General features: G+C 64.0%; 7 protein-coding genes across 7 annotated transcripts; all 7 read right to left on the bottom strand.

The window, feature by feature from the left end:
- Nucleotides 1-706: 706 nt before the first annotated feature.
- LINJ_06_1150 (conserved hypothetical protein) lies at nucleotides 707-4,030 on the bottom strand (the record flags this gene model as incomplete). The annotated part of the gene is made up of 1 exon (XM_001463157.2): nucleotides 707-4,030. The coding sequence occupies one exon, from the start codon at nucleotides 4,028-4,030 to the stop codon at nucleotides 707-709; it is 3,324 nt and encodes a 1,107-aa protein (XP_001463194.2).
- A 2,345-nt stretch (nucleotides 4,031-6,375) lies between these two features.
- LINJ_06_1140 (conserved hypothetical protein) lies at nucleotides 6,376-7,284 on the bottom strand (the record flags this gene model as incomplete). The annotated part of the gene is made up of 1 exon (XM_001463156.2): nucleotides 6,376-7,284. The coding sequence occupies one exon, from the start codon at nucleotides 7,282-7,284 to the stop codon at nucleotides 6,376-6,378; it is 909 nt and encodes a 302-aa protein (XP_001463193.2).
- A 1,139-nt stretch (nucleotides 7,285-8,423) lies between these two features.
- LINJ_06_1130 (conserved hypothetical protein) lies at nucleotides 8,424-10,211 on the bottom strand (the record flags this gene model as incomplete). The annotated part of the gene is made up of 1 exon (XM_001463155.1): nucleotides 8,424-10,211. One exon carries the CDS (start codon nucleotides 10,209-10,211, stop codon nucleotides 8,424-8,426), a length of 1,788 nt encoding a protein of 595 aa, XP_001463192.1.
- Nucleotides 10,212-11,827: 1,616 nt separating this feature from the next.
- Nucleotides 11,828-12,502, bottom strand: LINJ_06_1120 (hypothetical protein, unknown function; the record flags this gene model as incomplete). The annotated part of the gene is made up of 1 exon (XM_001463154.1): nucleotides 11,828-12,502. The coding sequence occupies one exon, from the start codon at nucleotides 12,500-12,502 to the stop codon at nucleotides 11,828-11,830; it is 675 nt and encodes a 224-aa protein (XP_001463191.1).
- Nucleotides 12,503-14,254: 1,752 nt separating this feature from the next.
- On the bottom strand, nucleotides 14,255-15,100 carry LINJ_06_1110 (putative deoxyribose-phosphate aldolase; the record flags this gene model as incomplete). The annotated part of the gene is made up of 1 exon (XM_001463153.1): nucleotides 14,255-15,100. One exon carries the CDS (start codon nucleotides 15,098-15,100, stop codon nucleotides 14,255-14,257), a length of 846 nt encoding a protein of 281 aa, XP_001463190.1.
- Nucleotides 15,101-16,479: 1,379 nt separating this feature from the next.
- On the bottom strand, nucleotides 16,480-17,514 carry LINJ_06_1100 (conserved hypothetical protein; the record flags this gene model as incomplete). Its single annotated transcript, XM_001463152.2, has 1 exon — nucleotides 16,480-17,514. One exon carries the CDS (start codon nucleotides 17,512-17,514, stop codon nucleotides 16,480-16,482), a length of 1,035 nt encoding a protein of 344 aa, XP_001463189.2.
- A 2,121-nt stretch (nucleotides 17,515-19,635) lies between these two features.
- Nucleotides 19,636-20,037, bottom strand: PDI-1 (protein disulfide isomerase; the record flags this gene model as incomplete). The annotated part of the gene is made up of 1 exon (XM_001463151.1): nucleotides 19,636-20,037. One exon carries the CDS (start codon nucleotides 20,035-20,037, stop codon nucleotides 19,636-19,638), a length of 402 nt encoding a protein of 133 aa, XP_001463188.1.
- Between the last annotated feature and the right edge of the window lie 737 nt (nucleotides 20,038-20,774).

Below are 20,774 nucleotides of genomic sequence, written 5' to 3'. Positions count from 1 at the left end.
ATGCACGCACCATGACCCCATCACCGTGACGACGTCGCTGGCCGCAACAGCCGGAAAAAGACGTGAGGAGCCACTCGCACACGGGCGACAGGCACACAGGCGCGTACACAGACACAGGGCAGCCGCCGCAGAAAACGGAAACATCAACGGATATCCGCCTGCCTATCCCTCCCCCCTCCTCCCCAATGGTTGTGGCCACGACGCGCGCAGCAGCAGCAGCTGCTGCACCGGCGTCACGGAGGGGAGCGGAGGACGGGAGAGGGACGTGTCAGGCACCGTTTGCCGGAGCGCCCTCATTGCCAACTCTTCAGAGACATGGAAAACGCATAAACAGAAATTTAGCGATGAGGACGCGTGTCGCTGCGGTGCAGAAGAGAGAAGGGTGTCCTGTTGGTGTGTCGGCCGGCGTGCCCAGCGTACATACACGCGCGCACCCGCAGAAACGGAGCAGCAAACCGCACCAGACAGAGAGAAGAGCCGCTCTTAGACGTGTGGCTGTGCAACGGCGCCCTCCTCCTCCCACCCGCAGGCCCGAGCCGTGCGGTAGGCTGTGAGGAGAGGAAGAAGGAAGGGCGTGAGCGCTCGCGCAGAACGCGGCGCGTACACGGAGGGCAGCATGTCTGCCTAACCGCGATGCGGCGCCGTCCGCCCTTCCCCCTCCCCTTTCGCCTTCACTCTTTTCCTGCTTCGGCGGCACCTGCTCGACCTACTCGACAATGCCGGCCTTGCGGGGCTGCTTTGCGATGGGCGAGCACTCGCGTTCGATCTCCTTCCACTCGCGCAGCATCTCTTCCAGGCTCCGGAGCTGTTCCGCCAGCGGGCCAGACGGATGACATGGCAGCGTCGTCACCTCCCTTTCCAGCGACGCCACGGCGTGCACACCGTAGGTGGAGCTCTCGGTGTTCCTGTGGATGTGATCATCGTCATAATCCATCCCAGCACAAGAGTCGAGCCCGCGCTCCGCCGAGCGCGGACGCGGCGTCTCCGAGGGGCACGGCACGTCGTAGTGCGCCGGTGGCGATGCTCGGCTCAGGTCCCCAAAGAAGCTGCCGCTGCGCGAGCTGGCGAGCAGGCTATGACCGTGAGCGTCGCAGTACTCGGCGAGCTGCGGCACGCTCCCAGCGCGCCCGTCAGAGCCGACCACCTGCTTCCATGGCGTCGTGGCTGGCGCGAATCTATCGGGCACGTTGACCACGTAGTCGCCCTGGAAGGACTCCACAACAAGGCGCTGCGCCATCTTCCCAGCCGCCTCGTTGATTCGTGGGTGAAACGTGCACTCGCTGAGCTCCTCCTCGGCACGCTCCAGCCGCAGCTGCTCAAGGTGGCGCTGCTTGCGCTCCTTTGCGTGCAGCTGGCGCTTGTAGAAGTAGTCCGTGGCGGCACAGCTGACCGGTGCTGCTGCTGTTGGTGTCGGCTCTGTCCCCCACACAGCCTTGTGTGCTGCCTGCTCGCCTTCCTCGGCAGGCTTCGGAAACCGAGGTGCCTGGCGTTGGCTTGCGCTGCGCTGAGGCGCCCTCTTTGCTGCTGCCGCCGCCTTCTGCACCTCCTCACGCTCACGCTGCTGCTTTTCCCGCTCCTCGCGAATGCGGTACCGAGTCCGCGCCCGCTCAGCCAACTCGTCCGTCTTTGGGTTCAGCACCACGTGCCCATTTCTAGTCTGCTCCTCCTCGGCCGCTTGGGCCACGAGGTGCTTCTCCCACTTGGCGCGGTGCTCCGCCTCGCGGCTCATCATATGTGCCAGGTGCTGCTCAATCTCCGCTTGCGACCTCCTGTGCGCCGTCACCTCTGCCCCCGCCTCGCCCGCTGCGGCCGATCCCGTCTCCGTTTTGTTCGGCGCCATCGCCGACGCGCGCCCAGATGCTGCACCCCTCCCATGCACCTGTGAGCCGAGGCTCCTGGGGGATGCGGATGCGGCAGGAGCGGCCTGCGCACCCTTGCGTGCTTGCGCGTGGAGGTCGTCGAAAACGTTGCGACCAGCACCACGAGCCTTGTGGCGCTGCGCACCTCCTTCCCTCGTTTGCCGGGCCGCTCTATGCTTGTAGGCAGCGGCAGCGCCTCCTTTCATGGAACCACCATGCTCGTCCTCCGCCGCGGCTGCAGCAGCAGCCGCGAACTTGAAGGAATGCGACTGGTGCGATGGCGCGCAGCGCTCCTCGAGCTGTAGCGGGCGATGATCGCGTCCTTCGGCTTTCCTGGTGAGGCGCTCAAAGACCGACAGGGGCAGTGTCTCGGCAGTCGGTGCGCCGTCTTCCTCTGCTGCCGCTGATGTGTGCGGTTGGGGGTGTGGGGATCGCCGTATGGCGCGGGCGCTGTGTGCGGAGGAAGAGGACACGATTCTGTGGCGGCTCACCCGCGGATGGTGCGTGCAGCTGACGATGTCGCCGGTACGGCGCTCCTCCTCCTCGCGCACCGCTTTGGCACGTCGTGACTGCCCTTGCCGCGCGTGCATCTCGTACCCGCGTGGCAGCGGCATAACCGACATCATGCGCAGCCGCGTGGTGGCCCGGTCGCCCGTCGAGGGCGCAGTGCCGCCGTTGCTATGATGCTGCGCAGAGGCGGCAGCCAAGGGCTCGCCGGCAGCCTCGGCAGCGCGTGCGTGTTGTGCGCGCTCAGCCTCGGCGCGGCGCTGCTGTCCCTTCTCAATGAAAAGCTCGAAGCCACGCGGCATTCGTGCCGAGGGCTTGCGGTCCGCACTAGCCGTGACTTTCGCCGCCGCGGGTGCGGGGGCTCTATCAGGGCGATAGGCAGACGGCGGGTCTTGCGACCTGCCGGAGGTGAGTTTGCAGGCAAGGGAGCGCTGTGCCGAGGCGGCGGTTCGGATCGCGCACGGAGCAATATCGTCCATCGAGTCGCCGCAGCGCGCGGATGCGATCGGCGCTGCCGTGCGCTGGCGGTGGGGCGACTGTTCGTTATCACTATCATTTTGGATGTTACCTTCATTACAGGGGAGTTTAGGGGGCGATGCAGAGCGTGTCGGCGCCCGCGCGTGTGCTAGGGTTGTCCGGCCCTCGTGATGGTATTGTTGCTGCTGCTGCTGCCGCAGGTGTTGCCGCACCGGCATGAAGCTCCGAACGCGCGCCGCTTTCTCTTCTACGCCGCCTCGGTCCTCGGCGTACTGCATGGCGTGTGTCGTCGCCATCGCTGCTGCATCGCCCTCCGACTTCTCAGCAACCATCATCGCGTCCGATGGCATCAACAACGCCTCGGAAAACCCGTGGGGGGCCAGAGAGGGTGAGCGTGCGGCACTGACGCGAGGGTCTCTCGCAGCCCATTCCACTTCTGGCCATTTTCCATCCGGGGATGCGGCGCGCCGGTGCATCTGCGCCACGGACCCCTCCTCCGCTGTATCGTCGTCGCCGACAGCGCCGACGCGCATCGGCGACGGCTCGATCGGCGTCCACCCTGCCGGCTCTACCTGGCGTTCGTTCACCAGCGACTGCACCCGCTGAAGGACGGCGAGACTGGTCGCGTTGGAGAAAGCTCCCTTGGCCGGCATCCGCAGCCGCTGCGGTGCTCGACAGTCCTTCACCTTCGCATACTCGGCCGGTTTCTCGGACGGCAGCCCTCCGGGGCGTGGTATTCCGTGAATGGGCGGTATTGCGATGCCGTTGTGCGTAACGTGGAGTTCGCTCACGAAGCTAGCCATGGCAGCGTTGCCACCGCCTCTGCTGGGGCACTCCGCACCTGCCGTACATCCGCCGGCGAGTGCGGCACCGGCATCTGCGCTACCACCGCCCTTCCCCGTTGCGGCGGGGGCTGCCGTGGCACGGCCTGAGTAGGGTTCCGATCCGGAGAAGCGCGCGTCTTCGCCAAACTTAAAGGACAGGTTCCTCGACGAGTCGACGCCGCGCGACAGTGGACGGGGACGCTCGGGAGCAGCGGAGGGCGAGAGGGGGCGGGAGGCAGGGCGTCCGTGGAAATCCTCGCCGACGCAACCGCGACAGCCCGCGCCGTGGCGCCCACGCAAGGAGTGCTCCTCATCAGCCACGCTGCCGCCCAGCGAGGCCGTCCCCTGCGAGCGCGAAGGCATCGTGGATGAGCGCGATGCGGCGTGCCCAACGGCGCCCAAGAGAGTGCCCGAACAAAGTAAGTGCGGGAGAGAACGCAGCGCACAAGCGAGGCAGGCAAGAGCAGTGGCACGGACGCGACACACACACGCCAACGCGGGCCGCGATCGTAACGGGAAGATGCAAGGGGAGCAAGACGCGCGTACTTGTACAACACGTACGCACTGACGTGTGTGCGTGTGTGGGGGGGGGAGAGTGTGCGTGTCATGCACGGGAGGGGACAGAGAGCGGGTGGGCTGTGGTGAAGAGGTGCCATGGCAGGAGCGCCACCGGTGGACACGGAGCGACGCCGGCAGTGGTGTTCATGTCAGGGGTGCACCACAAAGAGAAGAATGCGAGACGGGGAAACGACTTCGAATGAAGTTCGTGCGTATGCGTGTGCGTGTGTGTGCCCACGCGCAGCCACCAGCGCTGATCCTCCGAAGCACGCGGGCGCGTGTGCGTTATTCTGTTGTTGTTTACGGGTGGTTGCGGTGCGTCCCGAAGCGCTGCAGCTCCCGCCGAAACGGCGACATCCCTTCATCCTCTTCCCCACCCGTTCGCGCCCTCCTCGCCGAAGACGTGTAGCATGCCTCCATTGGCGTTGCAGCCACCCCCGCCACGCCGCAGACGCCGGTGGTATTCGATCTCTCGAAGGATGGGGGCATGCCCTCCTTCAACGCCTCACCGCAAAACACGTGGAGAGGCGAGGGAAAAGAGAGATAGAGGAGACACTTAGCGGGAAAGGGCAGCGTGAGCGGATGTGGAGAAGAGGGCCCGAGGCAGAGCGAGGCGTGAGCGCGGCAGCCGTGTTGCGCGGTTTATCGGAAACGGTATTCCAGTGCCACCTGCCGATCAGCGGGCCACCCGACGGGCAGCCCTGTCTTCCGAGTTTTTTGAGGGTTCTCGCGGATGGTGCTGCCCCTCGGCGCGGAGAGGGCGGCCAGGATCTTCGGCCCGTTAGTGCCTCTGCTGCCTAGTCTGCCCTTCACCCCTGAAGCCGTGCAAGACGGCGTCTGAATTCGCCTGCTGCCGGACTCGGTGCACCCAACATGCTTGACGGTGGCGGTCTCTGTCGGGGTGGTGACTGGTGAAACGATGAGCCTAAAACACTCGTTCTGTTGAGCTGGCGCGCCGTCTGCAGGAAGAGAGGGGAGGAGAGAGTGCAGCGAGCGAGAGGGGCGTGCGTGTGCATTGCAGCTGCCATGCCGTGCAAGCGGAGGACAAGATAGACCCAAGAGGTCATGCAGGCAAGGAGGGGGTGAGTTTTCGGATCATGAAAACGCGCACATCACGGCCCTGTCCTTGGACGCCGAGGAGACGGCCTGATGCGCGCGTGCTCTGGACGGCGGCCACTTGTCAGTCTGGAAAAGCCCAGCAACGTTTCAGCGATCTCCGATCTCTCTTCACGACCCTGTGGAGACTTTGAAACACACGAGGGAGAATCGCGGGTTGACGGGGCGCGCCGGCCGCCTCTCCTCCCCTCACTACAAGCTTTTACAACGAAATGCGCAACTTCAACGTGTGGCCCATCTCTCAGCCATACACGACGAGCTCAACGCCGCGCCACTCGACGCCCGGCCGTAGACACACGCGGCACAGCAATGCGCCGACGCAGCCATCGGCGCACGGCCCCTGCCTCAACCTCTGCCCGCACCGCCGCCTCGCAGGTCCGCCGCCTTGGCGCATCCCCGCTCGGGGGGGGGGGAGGGGCGGCTCTCAGGCTCCCCGCCACACCAGCAGTGGGCGCTGTGAAGGCCGGGGCGTGGGTGGGACAGGTTCGAGGCACGCGGACGCTCCGCCCATCATGTGGATGGCACGGGCGCGCGTTCACTGCCGCATGGCGCTCCGACGCAACGCCTATGCGGGGAACCTGACCGCCGACATCCGTGGCGACACATCGCCCCGACTTCGCTGGGTCGCGGGTGCTTGACCCTGTCAACACCAGAGGCGGCTCGGCACGTGGCAGGGATAGGATAGGGGAGGGGGTACTGGACCCTGAGATGCCACTCACGGAGGTGTCCCCTCCGCCATCAGGGCCGCTAAAGAAGGAACACAACCACAGCGCAGATGGATAACGAGGTGTGTGTGTGGTGCAGGGCCGCATGCATGTCTATGTGAGCGCAACGTAGGAACGGCAGTAGGGCAGGTGGGTGGACACAAGTCTATCTGATTGAGGCGGCGGCGGCGGCGACGTGGGCAACCATGCGGCGCGACACCGAAGCGCTCCTTTTCATGTAAGCACTTCGAACCTTCACGCATGCTGCACCGAGGACACCGTCTCCGTGCAAGCCGACTTTGTGGCGCCCTCTTCTCTGTTCCTGATGTGCTACGCCTTCGCCGTGGCGGGCGCACCGCCGGCGGTGGCGGCAGCAGCCCTCGAGCCTTCAGACGTGCTGTGACGGTGTCGATGGCTCTTGGTGGCGTCGACGGCACGGCGCGGGCGCAGCATGCGCATCTTCCTTACCGCTGTCCACAGCTGCACCGCAACTGCAGGGCCCGCCATCACGCCGGCGATGTTGCCCCAGTATTCACCACGCTCCCCAGCGGCAGCGCGACCCAAGCCGGCGCCAACGGCGCCGACAACGGTGACGGTCACGCGCAGCACCGCCTGCCGGGCAACGGCCTCGGACGGGTTGTCCACATCGCGGCGGATCAATATTCGCGCCGTGTCAACGAGGAGGTCACCGAACAGAGTAATGGTGTCGCGGCGGAGGCTGTCCTCGAAGGCGCAGACGCCCGATACGCGGGCTTGCAGGAAAGCTACGTCCTGCGTCGTTGGGTGCGGGCCCAGCAGGCTGCTCACAAAGACAGGGATGCGCAGCCAGCTGAGCACGGCGCCGACGTACCGCTGGTGCAGGCGGGGGTACAGGTCCCAGAGGTATACGGCGGCATTGCAGTAGGCGGACTTGCTTTCGATGAGGGCGCAGGCCAGGCCCGTCTGACAGGCGATGCGCGCCATGCGATCGGCGTACAGTGCCGCCGCATCCTTGCCAGACTTGGCAAAGATCTGCATCAGCTCATCCATGGAAACATCCGTCCCGGCGTCGACGTGCTTGTCCAGCTGTTTGTTGACCCCGTTCAACGCCGGCAGCACGAAGCCGACCGTCACCGCTAAGGCAGACGTGTTCTCCCTGAAGCGCTTGCGCGCGAGGGTGTGCATCGAGTAGCCGTGGTTCAGCGCGCTGCGGCCGCCGCTCAGCGGCAACACGTTTGAATTCGTTGCGGCCTGCAGCATGGTGAGAGCGCTGCGCGGGGAGAGGTTCTCCTCCTCGAAAGGGGAAGGGGAGAGAGAGCGAGACGTCGGATGCGCAAGTGCGGGTGGCGGGATGGACCGCACGCTGATGACAGCAGCAAGGAATGAAAAGATGGAGATGCGCGTATCGGTGCGTGCAGACGTGTGTGAAGACTGCAGAAGGGCGGGAGTAGACTCACCTCTTGCGTTGGACTTCGAGTGCGGGCCCACAGGTTAAGGGAGGTGTGGAGAGAAAAAGCTCGGTAGGTCAAGTAAGGGAGGATGGGCAAGAGCGAGCAGATGCGCAGACACACGCCCCGCATGGGTGGGAGTCATCATCAGCTCCTCCCCCCTCTTCCCTTCCCGTGGAACATTGCCACGAAGACAGCGATAGAGAGAGAGAGGCTACGCGGAGCCTGTGCTGACTTCTTAGCCATAGACCTGATGCCTTCGTGCCTGGAGGCCGATCTGGGACGAACGCCGAGAGAGGTCGACCCGCGTGATAGGGAGGCACGGGCGATACATCGATGCGTGGTCGTGCTGAGGGGGCCCTGTCGAGGCGGCGGCAGGGAGACACATAAGTGAGTGGAAGGCAAACAGGAGGAAGCGCCACCGGCAGCAGAGTGTGCTGATGCCGCCCTCCCCCTCCCCTTCCCGTTCCCCAGTCGCACACCCGTCGTTCTCTCCGTGCGCACCACATGCGCCACCCTCTCATGCCCACGCTACCCGCAAGCGCGAGCGTGTGGCACTCGTCGCGCGTTCCTCGTAACCGCCGTACAGGTGCACAGAGGATTGGTGCACGCAAAACACCACATCGGCACTCACAGACATACACCTACACGAACAAGCAGACATCACATGGTCTATAGTGGCTGGGGAGTGCGGAGGCACAGAGAGGAGGGCGCAGGCGGGAAGAGTCCTTCTTCCCGTTCGCTCGCTTCTGCCCGCAGGCGGAGCTCCCGTGAAGTGCAAGTGCAATAGGAACCAGTGAATGATGCGACGGCATCTGTGCGCGTCGCTCCGAGTCCCGCATTGGCGTGCTCCGAAAACGATTCCCCCACTCCCGCCCGGCCCCCGCCCAGCCGTTCTTCTATGTGGCAACGACAACGCGAGACGCACGCGCATCGTCAGCGTGCCGCCGCTCAAAAAGTCATCTCGATTGGCCGAAGAGCGCCGAACGAGCCAGGCGACTCCTTGCCAAAAGCGCGGCGCGCCTCGCTGGCCGATGACCCCATCGACGCCCTTGGCTGTGTGGAGGAGGTGAAGTCACCGCCGCTTGCACTCCCACTACGCGTGTGCCGCGTTTTCCCAGTTTCAGGCTGCTGACTCTCCATCTGCCTCGTCTCCTCGTCGACCGTGGGGAGCACGAATCCTTCGCGAAGCCCCAGCTGACGAAGTAGCTTCTTGATGCGAAGTAGCTCTTGGCGATGGTGCGTCAAGGTGCGCAGGCTGCTTCCATATTGCTGCACCTTGAGCTGCAGCTCCTTCTTGTCTTGCTCCAGGATGTTCACCTTCTGCTTCAGCGCCTCGTTCTCGTCCGTAAGCTCCGTCATCGCCTTCTCCACGAGCACGTAGGGGCTGTTGATGTTATGCAGCGCGTCGCGGGCGCCGTCGAGGGCGACCTGCAGGCGAGCCACTTGCGCTTGCTTGAAGTTGAGGTCGTGCTCCAGCGCCGCAACCTTGTTCTCCAAGTGCAGGCAGCGCTTCGTGACAACAAGGGTGTGAGCCAGCTTGCGGGAGCGGGGCAGGGCAAGCCACCCTTCGTAAGCGTCTGTCGGACGACCAGCGGACGTGTCTGCGGGGTCAGTGCTGAAGGCCACATCGCCCTGCGAGGATGTCGCCAGATTGGAGATGAACAACTGCGACTCCATCTCGAGGTCGCCGAGTGTCTTGAGCTTCTCCTCCGACGCCTTCAAGGCGTTCTCGAGCTCGAGAACACGCTGTCCGTTGCGCAGCTTCAACTCGTAGTACTCTGACTTCAGGATGTCCAGCTTCTGCTCCGTGCACTCGGCATTGGCGCGGTACCGCTGCGTGTCCATCTCCGACTCCTCCAGCCGCACCGACAGACGCGCCACTTCGTCCGTCTTGATCTGTGCCGTCAGCTTCGCCGAGAGGAACTGCTCCTGATCCACGTACATGGACCTGTTCTTTGCCTCGAGGGACGCGATGTGGCCCTCCAGCTCAGCGATGCGAGCCTGCTGGTTTTCGATCTGCCGCGCCATCCTCTCCGCCTTCTCCTTTTCCGTCCCGCCTTGGGACTCGCACTCGGCCAGGCGCACCTTCATGTCGCTGTTCTCCTGCTGCAGTTGCGCCAGCGACGTGCTCAGCTCGGCGGCCCGCTTCGTTGCCGCCTGCTGCGACGCGCGCAGGGATCCGAGCTGACGATAGATGCCAAGCTTCATGACGTCGACGAGGTCGCGCTGCGCCTCTGTGAGCGACTCGATGCGCTGATACTCTTCCTCCGTGATCGGGTTGGACAGCTGCAGATGAACCTGTGTTTTGATGTGATCGACCTGGCTCTGGGTAGCGTTGATGCGCTCCTGCAGCCGCAGCGTCAGCGACGAGATCTCGACCTCACGTGACTTGAGGAGCATGTTCGTCTCCTTGAGCATATTGATTTCCTGCTGCTGCTGCTCCAGGCGTCGCATCAGCTGCTTCGGTGAGCTGGGCAGCTGATGAAGCAGCGATCGAATGTTCTCGTCCTCGTAGCGGCGCGCCTGCTGAGCGAGCGTGCCTTGCTGCAGCAGCGCCGAGGAAGACGACGCCGTCGACGTCGCCGTGCCGGTTGGCGAGTGGGAGCGACTGCTCTCCGTCGTGGTCGTTGCTTGGGCGGTCGCGCCGCGAACAGCAGCTGCAGGAAGACCACGACCGTCGCCCGGCGCCTCTACACCGCGCGGCGGCCGCCGCACCTGCATACGCTCCAGGGGCATCATGCAGAAGCGAAGAGGGAGATGAAGCGCTTGGGAAAGTGAGGGGTGGTAGGAGGGGGGGCGGGCAGCAAACCCAAGTGCCGGCTCTGAAGGGGGGGGGAGGCGGGGCGGCAGGCCAATGAGCACGTCTGGTTCAGCGGCAAGCGGAGGAAAAGAGGCACCGAGAAAAAGCGCGCGAGAGCAAGAGCGGGCTGAGAGGACAACAACGGTGTGAGCGGTGGCGGTGTGTGCGATGCGCGCCGATGCAAGTGAGCAACAAGTGGGCATTGAGGGAAAGGTCTAGCATGCAGCGGCGAGCTGGGAACGGCGAGAGCACTTGTACAGCGTGAGAGACACACCTCTCTACAGCTCACGCGCATAATGGTCGGAGATCGATGGAGGCAGGCGCGGCGGATCCCCTCCTCTGACGACCCGACGGAGGGCACGCCACGGTCGCTCCTTGAAATCGCTTTATTTGCGATTTCCAGGATGAGTATGGAACACGCATGAAAGACAGCGGGTCGGCACGGCTGAAGACGCGCGTCGTGTCGATGATACGCCGACGCGCTGCAGTACTCGCAGCCGAGGCACCACATGAAAGCAAAGAAGGCAGGCACACACGGGCACGCAGGCCCCATGATGCATGCCGTGTTTCGGCACTACTGCACGTCGATGGGTGCGGAGAGCCGTGCGTGCGCCTGTGAGTCAGGGCAAGCAGACCTCCTCCGCCGCGCTTACTCTCACCGCTGCGTGCCTCTTCCGCACACACTTCCCAGAGAGAGAGAGCGCCACACAATGGCGAGTTCGGGGAGGGGGGGCTCACTCAACAACGCGCCGCTGTGCTTTTGTCGTGTTGCTTCCAACGTGTGGCCCATCTCTCAGCCATACACGACGAGCTCAACGCCGCGCCACTCGACGCCCGGCCGTAGACACACGCGGCACAGCAATGCGCCGACGCAGCCATCGGCGCACGGCCCCTGCCTCAACCTCTGCCCGCACCGCCGCCTCGCAGGTCCGCCGCCTTGGCGCATCCCCGCTCGGGGGGGGGGAGGGGCGGCCCTCAGGCTCCCCGCCACACCAGCAGCGGGCGCTGTGAAGGCCGGGGCGTGGGTGGGACAGGTTCGAGGCACGCGGACGCTCCGCCCATCATGTGGATGGCACGGGCGCGCGTTCACTGCCGCATGGCGCTCCGACGCAACGCCTATGCGGGGAACCTGACCGCCGACATCCGTGGCGACACATCGCCCCGACTTCGCTGGGTCGCGGGTGCTTGACCCTGTCAACACCAGAGGCGGCTCGGCACGTGGCAGGGATAGGATAGGGGAGGGGGTACTGGACCCTGAGATGCCACTCACGGAGGTGTCCCCTCCGCCATCAGAGTGAAGAAGCAACGAAACAAGTGCGCACGCGGTTTCACAGATAAGAGACGAAGCGGGACAAGCGCGTAGGCAGCGACAAGGGGGACGGCCCTCCTCCATCCGCCATATCGACCACCCAATCTCGCCCCATCCACACACACACACACACACACTCACCTGGCAGCAAGGAAATCATCCATCTGCTTCAGAGTCCCTCGATTCGCGTCCGCACGCGCGCACACGGGGCAGCAGCGCACAGCTCGTACCTTTTACGGTACGTTACCGCTGCGGTTTGCACACGCGACACGGGCTGTACCCCCTCGACAGCGCCTGCGCGGCCGACAGCGTTTGCAAGTTCCTCGGGCTTGTCTGCTGGATAGTGAGGCAGTCCGACGTGTGGAAGGCGATGCCCTTCGGCGTGCAGAACACCTTCTTGCGAAGGTTCTGCTTCTTCCACATGTTCACCTTACGCTGCATAGCGCTCTGCTGTGCCTTGAGCAGCTGGCCCCGGAAGTCGACCTGGGAGCCGGCAGGGGAGTAGAAGGTGCCAAGGCCTTGCTCAACGATGGCGATGTTCACGCACACAAAGCCGGGGCCGCCAGACGGGCTCGACACGAAGACGAGGGAGAGCATGCGGTTGTACCGGTCCTTCTCGCCGCCGTGCGGCGTCTTCAGCCACACCTTCGAATTTTCCGGGCATAACCTCTTCACGTAGTCGGCCGCCTCCTTCGCGTAGGGCTCGCGCTCCTTCAGCTCCGGTGCATCGATTCCGAGCAGCCGTACCCGCATGCGGTTGTGCTCGCGAATGGTGAGCGTGTCACCGTCGTAGACGTGGTCCACCGTCGCCTCCTGCGCATCAGGTGGCAGCGCATCGAAAAATGCAAGGCTTTCCTGCACCACTACGGCGGACTTCCCGGCCGTCTGGTGCTCGTCACGACAACACGAGTTTCCCATTGTGCACGATAGAATGGCCGTCGCTCACCCTCGCCTCTCGTCCGCCGCAGGCGATGTCCTCCAAGCGCGCGACTGCACGCGCGTACGTCTGTGTTGGTCGGCGTGGTTTTTGGAGACGATGATGGAGTCAGAGTAGTGCAGCGCGCGGCAGACCGTTTCGCGCGCTCGAAATGAAGAGTAACAGCGAAGGAAATACAGGGCCACTGGGGAGCGAGAACATAGAACAGTGAAGCATCGGCGAGGGAGCAAGCTCGACGAGGGTCGTCCCGAGGGCGTCTGCGTTGTGCGCACATGGTCCCAGGGAGCACGGCGATTGGCAGACGGACTTGAGGTTTTCAGGGAGAAGGGCGCTTGAGTTTTTCCTCTTGATGATGCGAGACGCGTGCCCGATGAGAGGGACGGAAACATAAAACTTCGACAGAACGGGTAATGCAGCGGTGCGTCTATACGTGTCGCTGGCCCTCCGTGCCTCCTCCCCGCCCCCCTCGCGCGGGCGCAATGGTGCAGGGCGCCTAGGCAAAGGTGGGGGCTCGCCAGTCTGTGAGACAAGTGCAAGGCCGCTTAATTTTTCTCACCATCGGCTCGAGCGAGTCCCGCCTCCCCCTCCCGACACGCCGGCTATCGCGGCACTTCGCGGGCCTTCCGAAGCGAAGCCTGCATCCAGTTTAACGACACGCCTGTCTGCATGGCGCTGTCGCCGTGCGCGGGTGTCGGGGCTGCAGCACCAGCCGCAGCAGCGGCACGGCCATCGGCCTCTAGCTGTCCACCAAAGCTGCCACGTACACTAACGCCGTTGCTGGCGTGCGCCGTGGGGTGCGGCAGTGTGGCAGCGGGGGGAGGGGTGCTGCTTCCTCAGTCGCGTGGCGCATCGTGAGTCCGGGTATTCAAGGTTGACGACTGGCCGGCATCACCCGCACCTGCTGCTGCATCTCCGCAAGGGTGACCTCCAGCGCCTGCAGATCGGGGTCCTGGTCTGCCTGGTACTCGGCAATGCGGCATGACGGATCACGATGGGCGCTCTTGGCCATGCCCTGTCGGAGCGCTACGGCCGCCTCTGCAGGCGCCGAGACTGCTGCTAAAGAGCCTTCGCGCACGCCACCACTAATCCGCCGCAGCGCGGGAAGAATTGGATAGTGCAGGTGAAGATGATGCACTCGTGTTGCTTTTCGACTGTCCCGCAGTTGCGGGACGTTCCAGTGCTTCCTAGAGGTCCTCAAATAAGACCAAGCCGTCCTCGGCAGGGGCGCAGTGGAGGCCGGCGAACTTCGCGAGCACGGTGGCCGATGCGGCAGCTTCCCCGCGTCGGTTTCGCCCTAACCGCCCTCCGTGACGGTTTGCCGTGGGGACAAGGACGACGTCGCGCATGCCCGCCGCGGCAGACGACGTTGACTGAAGCCTCAGTCATCTGCGGCAGTGCGGCACCACGAGACGGAAGCAGGCAACGCTCGTCGTGTGTAGAGGGTCCTCGGCGCTGTCGATGCGGTGGCCCGTGCGCTTCACGGCGTCGGTGTCGGCCGTATTGCCATCGGCACACAAAATGTTTGGTTGGTTAGGTGGACTGAGAAAGTACGCGCCTTCCTATGCGTTGGCGAAGACGTGAAATGACGCAGCCATGGCGTGCCGCTGCACCAAGGAGCAGGTAAAGCCCCCCCCCTACCGCCGCATCAACGTGTGCCGGTGGTGGGCGGGCGGGCGGGACCGACTCGCGCTGCATGCTGGTGGTTTTCGGGGAAGGGGGGGCGTCCTGTTGCTCTAGGGCGACACGATGGCGATACCAGAGCTCGTGCCAATGCGCTTCACACCGGCTTGAACGTACTGCATCGCCGTTGCGCGGTCCCGCACGCCGCCGCTCACCTTCACGGAAGCCGCATTGCCGACAACGGCTAGCATGATGTCGACTGCCTCTGGGGTAGCGCCTTTCGTGCTGAAGCCAGTGGAGGTCTTCACGAACGTCGCGCCGGCCGCAACACTCATGATGCACACGTCCATGATCTCCTCCTCAGACAGGAGGCAGGTTTCGAGAATAACCTTCGACACGACAGCTGCGCTCGCGCACACATCGCAGACGCCCTTGATATCCTTGAAGACGTCGAGGTAGCACTTGCTCTTGAGGGCGCCGACGTTGATGACCATGTCCACCTCATGTGCCCCGCTCGAGATCCCCTCGGCCGCCTCGGCGACCTTCATGGAAGGCGTCATCTGGCCCAGCGGGAAGCCGCAGGTGCACCCCAACCGCACCTCCGAACCGGCCAACAGCTGCGCGCACCGAGCCACGTGGCAGCCGTTCACGCAGATGGCCTTGAAGTGATGTGTCTTTGCCTCCTCGCACAGCTGCACAATGGCCGCGTGAGAGGCGTCCGCCTTGAGTAGCGTGTGATCGATGTGCGCGGATAGGTTGACGTTGTCGGAAACGCTGCTGGTGCGCCAGGCCCCGTCCCTCTCCTTCAAGTGTGCGAACTTCTCCTCAAGTTCGGGGAGGCCGAGCTCCGCAGCGAGGAAGCGGACGCGATCGAGGATCTTGCCGTTGAGCTCGCCCTTGCGCCCAGGGCGGAAGAGCATCTCGAGGTCCACCTTCGCGGTCGACTGCTGATCGCACATGACAGTGGGCAGTGGAGGCAGGGGATCGGTGTCGAAGACGGAGAGGCAGAGACGGCGCGCAGGCGAGGAATGACAGCGTGGCCACGTCGTGCGCGAGACGGTCTACCGAAAGCTTTACGGGCAAGCGAATGTGTGGGTTTCGTGTGTACGCGCGGGGCACCGTGAATGACGAGATGGAGAGAGTGTAAGACTGGTGCAGCGGGAGAAGAGGTGCGGCGGATGGACAGACTAGTACCTTAGGAGGGCAGGGAAGGCGGTGCTGGGCCATGGACGTACTCTGCGCGCCATGAAGCACCTCCCTCTCCTTGTCAAGATGGCACGACCAACATCGACCGTCACGGCGCTTCGAAAGCGAAGTGCCGTGGCCACGAGGGCGCCCACTAAAGGGGCCCCTAACACGTCCCCGCGGCTACCCATTCCCCACCCTCATCTCACCATGCTACCTGCCGAGTCCGCAAGGCGGCAGCGGAGAAGTGCTGGCAAGCAGTCGCTGCTTCACGCGGTCCGCTGCGTCGGCGATTTTCGATATATTACGTGACCTTGAGACCTCCCTTTCCTGCTGTGACGCGGCTCCAACTCCTGCCATGCCGGACTCGGCCACCCGCCTTCCGTCGCTCTCTCGAGCTGCAGTTGTTTGCCCTGGAAGGAGGCGGTGGTGCGTAACTCGCAGAAGCCCGCACATGACTCCTTCGCTCTGCCGCCCACCAGTACGCTCCTACGGCGGCGTTCCCTCCCTTAGCTCACCCTCCACGCGCCGCTGTGCTTTTGTCGTGTTGCTTCCAACGTGTGGCCCATCTCTCAGCCATACACGACGAGCTCAACGCCGCGCCACTCGACGCCCGGCCGTAGACACACGCGGCACAGCAATGCGCCGACGCAGCCATCGGCGCACGGCCCCTGCCTCAACCTCTGCCCGCACCGCCGCCTCGCAGGTCCGCCGCCTTGGCGCATCCCCGCTCGGGGGGGGGGGGAGGGGCGGCCCTCAGGCTCCCCGCCACACCAGCAGCGGGCGCTGTGAAGGCCGGGGCGTGGGTGAGACAGGTTCGAGGCACGCGGACGCTTCGCCTGTCATACGGGTGCCACAAACGTGTCCGCGGCCGCGGGTGGCTCTGACGCAACGCCATCCAGGATCTGATGGCCGACATGCGTAGCGCCACACCGCTCTGCGCTCCCCCTCCCTCCCACGTCGTAGGCGCTGGACGCTGAGGCGCTGCGCAGGGAGAGGCGTGTCTCCGCCACGTCGTCATAGCGTGTGCGTGTGTGTGTGTGTGTCTGTGTGTGTGCGCTTGCGCGTCCAACGTGCGTTGCGGGAGGGGGGGCACAGAGAGCAGCACAGAGAACCTTGCAAGCCGCTTCACTATCCGCCCTGCAAACGATGGCTACTGGAGGCGGCGTTTGTGACGCTTCGCCGGTCGTGTGGCTGCGGCAACCCCATTGCTGCTCGCGTCGCCCGAGGTGCACGGCGGTGGCATCGCCTTCTTCGCTACCGCAGCGCCAGGCTGCGCCGCCACGAGCTGCTTCGCAACCTCGACCGCGTCTTCCATGGTGTTGATGTGGTGCCCCTTCACCTGCGCCACCGCGCTACTCGGCACGCCACCGTTGCGCTCATTCAACGTGCGACGCCGCCCCCAGGCGATAATGCTGAAGCGATCACCTGTTGGCGTGTGCACGCGGGGCACGCCGTGGGTGAACAGGTTGTTGACCTCCCCCGTGAAGGCGAAGCAGTCACCGTTCACCTGCGGAAAATTGAAGTCGCGCTGCGAAGCCTCGTGCACAAAGAGAAGGCTGCGCGTTGCGCCGAGCGACAGGCCCACTGTGAAGTCCTCGCGAAGCGCGCGGCCGCCGTAGGCGTGGCTGTCGTGGTGCTGAGGCTTCCACTGAGTTCCGTCCCGGTAGTAGTTCAGCCGCGTCGCGTACACGTCAACGTCGAAGTACTCGGCGAGCATGTCGATGATGTCGTTGAAGGTCTGGCTGATGTAGGAGGGGTTATCGAAGACTTGATGCTTGCTCCAGTCAATCAAGCCTCCGCTGCCGAGCATCTTGGCGCCTGTCGCCGCGACCAGCTCCTCCTTGAGGGAGTTGTAGAGCCGCATGTCCTTCTCATGGCAGATGAAGTTGTGAATGTACACGACGTTGCCGCGTAAAATGGAGCTGAAGTCGTCGATCAGCTGCGCGTCCACACGGGCCGATTCGGAGCGCAGAATGTCTGCGGCGTGGGACAGCGCCACGTTCTTGAAGCTAGCCCCGGCGGCGACGCGCTGGCGCAGCAGCGAAGATTGCCACAGCCCATCTCTAGTCGTTGGGGCCTGCGGTCCGGCCGTGGTCATCGGCTTTCCATCACACACCGCCGCCGACAACGCTGTGGGCGGATTCCCCTTGCTGCCCCCGCCCGATGCTACGACAGCCGTCCACATCACGGGCAGTGGGTGGGCGTGGGTGCAATGGGATACTGTCGTCTACGCGTACACCTCGATGCGTATGTCAGCCTGTGGCTGCCGCCTTCCACGTGCGATTCTATCTCCGGTCCTCGTCTTTGTATCCGCGCGGCGACTGCTCTACGCTCTACGCGGGTGTGGGCAAGAGTGAAGGAGGATGATGATGAAGGTGATCAGATGGCAGGGAGGAGAGAGAGGAGGAAGGCGTTGGGGGCGCAGCGGCCGTGCCAACAGAGGGCTGGACGTCTGGCGGGCGAGGGTCCGCAGTGTGCCGCTTCGTGCTGGCAGACAGGTGCGCGCCCATGAGAATACCGACCGACTCACAACGGTATCACGCGGTCCAGGCGCCTCCCCCTACCTTCCCCCCCTACACACACGCATGCTCTTTCCGGGGAAGCCAGGAAGCCTGGCGCCGTTGCCGAGCCGAAGAGATGCTAGGTCATGGTTGAGGGGTTTGCGCTTGCTCAACGTGAACCGTGCCCCCGATTTGATAAGTATTCGAAAGAGAGGCACCCATACCAATGAGCCACCCAGCGCGTGTGCGCGAAACATGTGCGGCATCTCTCGTATCCAATCAGGCGGGCGTCGATGAGGCACAGGTGCCGCAAACATGAGAAGAGCACCCTCAAGTTGCATCATCGAGTGCTCCGGACACCCATGTGGAGTGTCTCCGGGCCACATTCTGGAGTGCCGCGGTGTGGAGCCACTCAGAGGGAGCAGCATAACACATGCAGGCAGAGTGCGGGAGAGTTCTGAGGGCTCTGACCCGAGGCTGGCCGAGCGCCTCCCTGAGCTCATCCGGCATCCGCCTCGACAACCACCCCCTGCTACCCGCACGACAGACGCCCACTGCTTCTGCCCTCGAGCAGGACCCTGGACACGGCCCGCTGTGGATCAGGCCATGCAGTCCACGCCCAGGTCCGTTCAGCGCCGATCGTGCAGCACGTACGCGAAAGAAGGGGCTAGAAAGGGCGAGAGGAGCGCGTACGACGCACAGCCCCGATTCGACGGCAGGACGGGCTCGTCCTAGACGACGAGGATGAAGCCGTGGTGCCACAGCGGTAGAGGAGCTGTGGCTGCAGGTGCATTCGTGTTGGTCTGCCCGTGGTAGGGCCACATGCGGACAGGAAAGAGCATGCACGCACGCTCACTGGGGGAATGTCGTGCAGGCGGTGGAAGGAGTACGGAGGCGGGGGCAAGAGGTGTGTAAGGGAGGGGGTGCAGCATTCAATAGTGGCTCGAGGGAGCGTGTGCGCGCGCGATGGACTCCAGACAAGAGAACGAAAACGGGAGACGGCCGTGTCGCAGGGTGAGAGCGGCAGACACAGACGCATGACAACGCTATTCGATGACCTCGTGCCACGACCTTGCGAGCAACCGCTCGCACAGGCAGGTGGAGGCACGGCGACGGCTGCCCTCCGCCCCTCTCTCGTTCTCGCAGTAGATCTCTTGCCCACACACCCGACTGGAATTTTACATCTACGCAAGATAAAGAGGCAGGCATCCAGCCCTCTGTGCCTCGCGTGCAGGTGCGGTCATGCAGCGATTCTCACCGCCAGAGGATTCAGCCGTGCACCTCGTCACCATGGCGTGTGCGCGTGCACGCGCGTGTAGGAGGCGTCGATGATAAGACCACCGAACATACAGAAAGAAATACAAAAAATAAAGAGGCAGAGAGGCGGCGCGCAGAGAGAGTGGGGCGCCCGCGATGGACGGAGGAGGACGCATGGAGGGGCAGGCGGGATGAGGAAGACGAGTGAACGACACGTTGATGGCAGGGATGAGCGTGATAGGGAAGAGCGTAGGCAGCGAAGGTCTCTCCTGGACGGGTGTCGGGGGCATAGACCCCTGCGCACATGCAGACCCGCCTGCATACTGTGCGTAGGCCCGTTGCCTGTACGTGCAATGCTGTCGATGCCACTAGGGGGCGTCTTGCCTGTCCTCGCCGTGTGATCCACGTCGCCGCGCCTCACCGACTCACCGCCCACGCTGCCCCTGGCCCCTCCTCCGTCCGGTCGTCTTGCTCTGGCACTCTGTTGCGTCGCGGCAGCATTCTAAAATTACCGCCTGGCGAAGGTGCACCGTTGCGGCGGTGCATCTTCACTGCTTGTTGGCCGCCACGTACGCCACGAAGGCGGAGAGCTCGCGCGGGCCCTCGTACTCCATTTTACCTGATTTGTCCCTCTTGGAGAAAAACTTCAGTGTCGGGAAGCCATGGATGTCGAACTCCTTCGCGATGCCGCGGTACTCGCTGGCGTCGATGCGGGCGATGATGACGTCCCCCACGATGGGGTACTTGTCCGCCAGCTCCAGCCACGTCGGCTTCATGTTGTTGCAGTGGCCGCACCACGGGGCGTAGAACATGACGAAGACGTTCTTGGACGGGTCCTTCACAACGTTGTGAAAGTTCGCCGGGTTGAGCTCGACCACCTCCGCCTTCGCGCAGACGGCGAGGAGGGCGATCGCCAGCAGGACGGCGAGTGTCTTCCGGACGAGCGACATGGTCTGATAGCGAAGTGCGGCAGAGGGGAGAGCACAGAGAGAGGGGAGCGCGAGAGAATGGTCAGTAACGCAGAAGGCAGAATGCGCGGATGCTGTGGATGAGCTCGACTGTGGCGCCGTGAGCCCCGTTCAGTTCCGGTTACGAAATCGTTGGCGCGGTGGTGGTCATTGGAGCGATGATGGGGTGTGGCGGGCGTGGACAGGGTGGTGGTTGTCGCACGCGACGTGGGCGACGAGGCACATGCAAAGGAAATACAGGTTGGAGGGAGATGAGTGGTGGAGAGATACGGTGGCATTACATGCGCACGTGGCAGCTGCGAGCACCGCGATGGGCTGCTTCTGCGACTTTAACGTGTTTCATCTTTCGATGCGCGTGCTGTGCGCGAACGCCCTCCCCCACCCCACTCCACCCGCGGGCGCGCGAGCTCTCCAACCTCTCTCCTTGCCACATCCCCTTCGCTTACCAGCCAAGGGCGAAGCGGCTCCAGCGGTCTGCATGGCTGGTGTTGCACGGAACGGAGTCGGAAGGAGAAAGGCATAGCCACGTCGATCGCAGGGGTGGGTGAAGATGTGAAGCGACTGAGGCAGTCGTGCACATGGTCGCACGCGCATGTGTGTGCGTGTGTGCTCGCGTGCTGCCGATCAGCGTAACATGCGCAAAAATCAAAACAGCAAGGCCTGCGTCTGCTAAGAAAGGGTGGTGTCTATCAGTGTCGGTGATCCACTTCACACGTTTC

Source organism: Leishmania infantum, chromosome 6 (genome assembly GCF_000002875.2).
Source record: "Leishmania infantum JPCM5 genome chromosome 6".
Classification (NCBI taxonomy): domain Eukaryota; phylum Euglenozoa; class Kinetoplastea; order Trypanosomatida; family Trypanosomatidae; genus Leishmania; species Leishmania infantum.
Note: the sequence above shows the minus strand (reverse complement) of the source record. Positions and strands in the feature narration are given on the sequence as shown.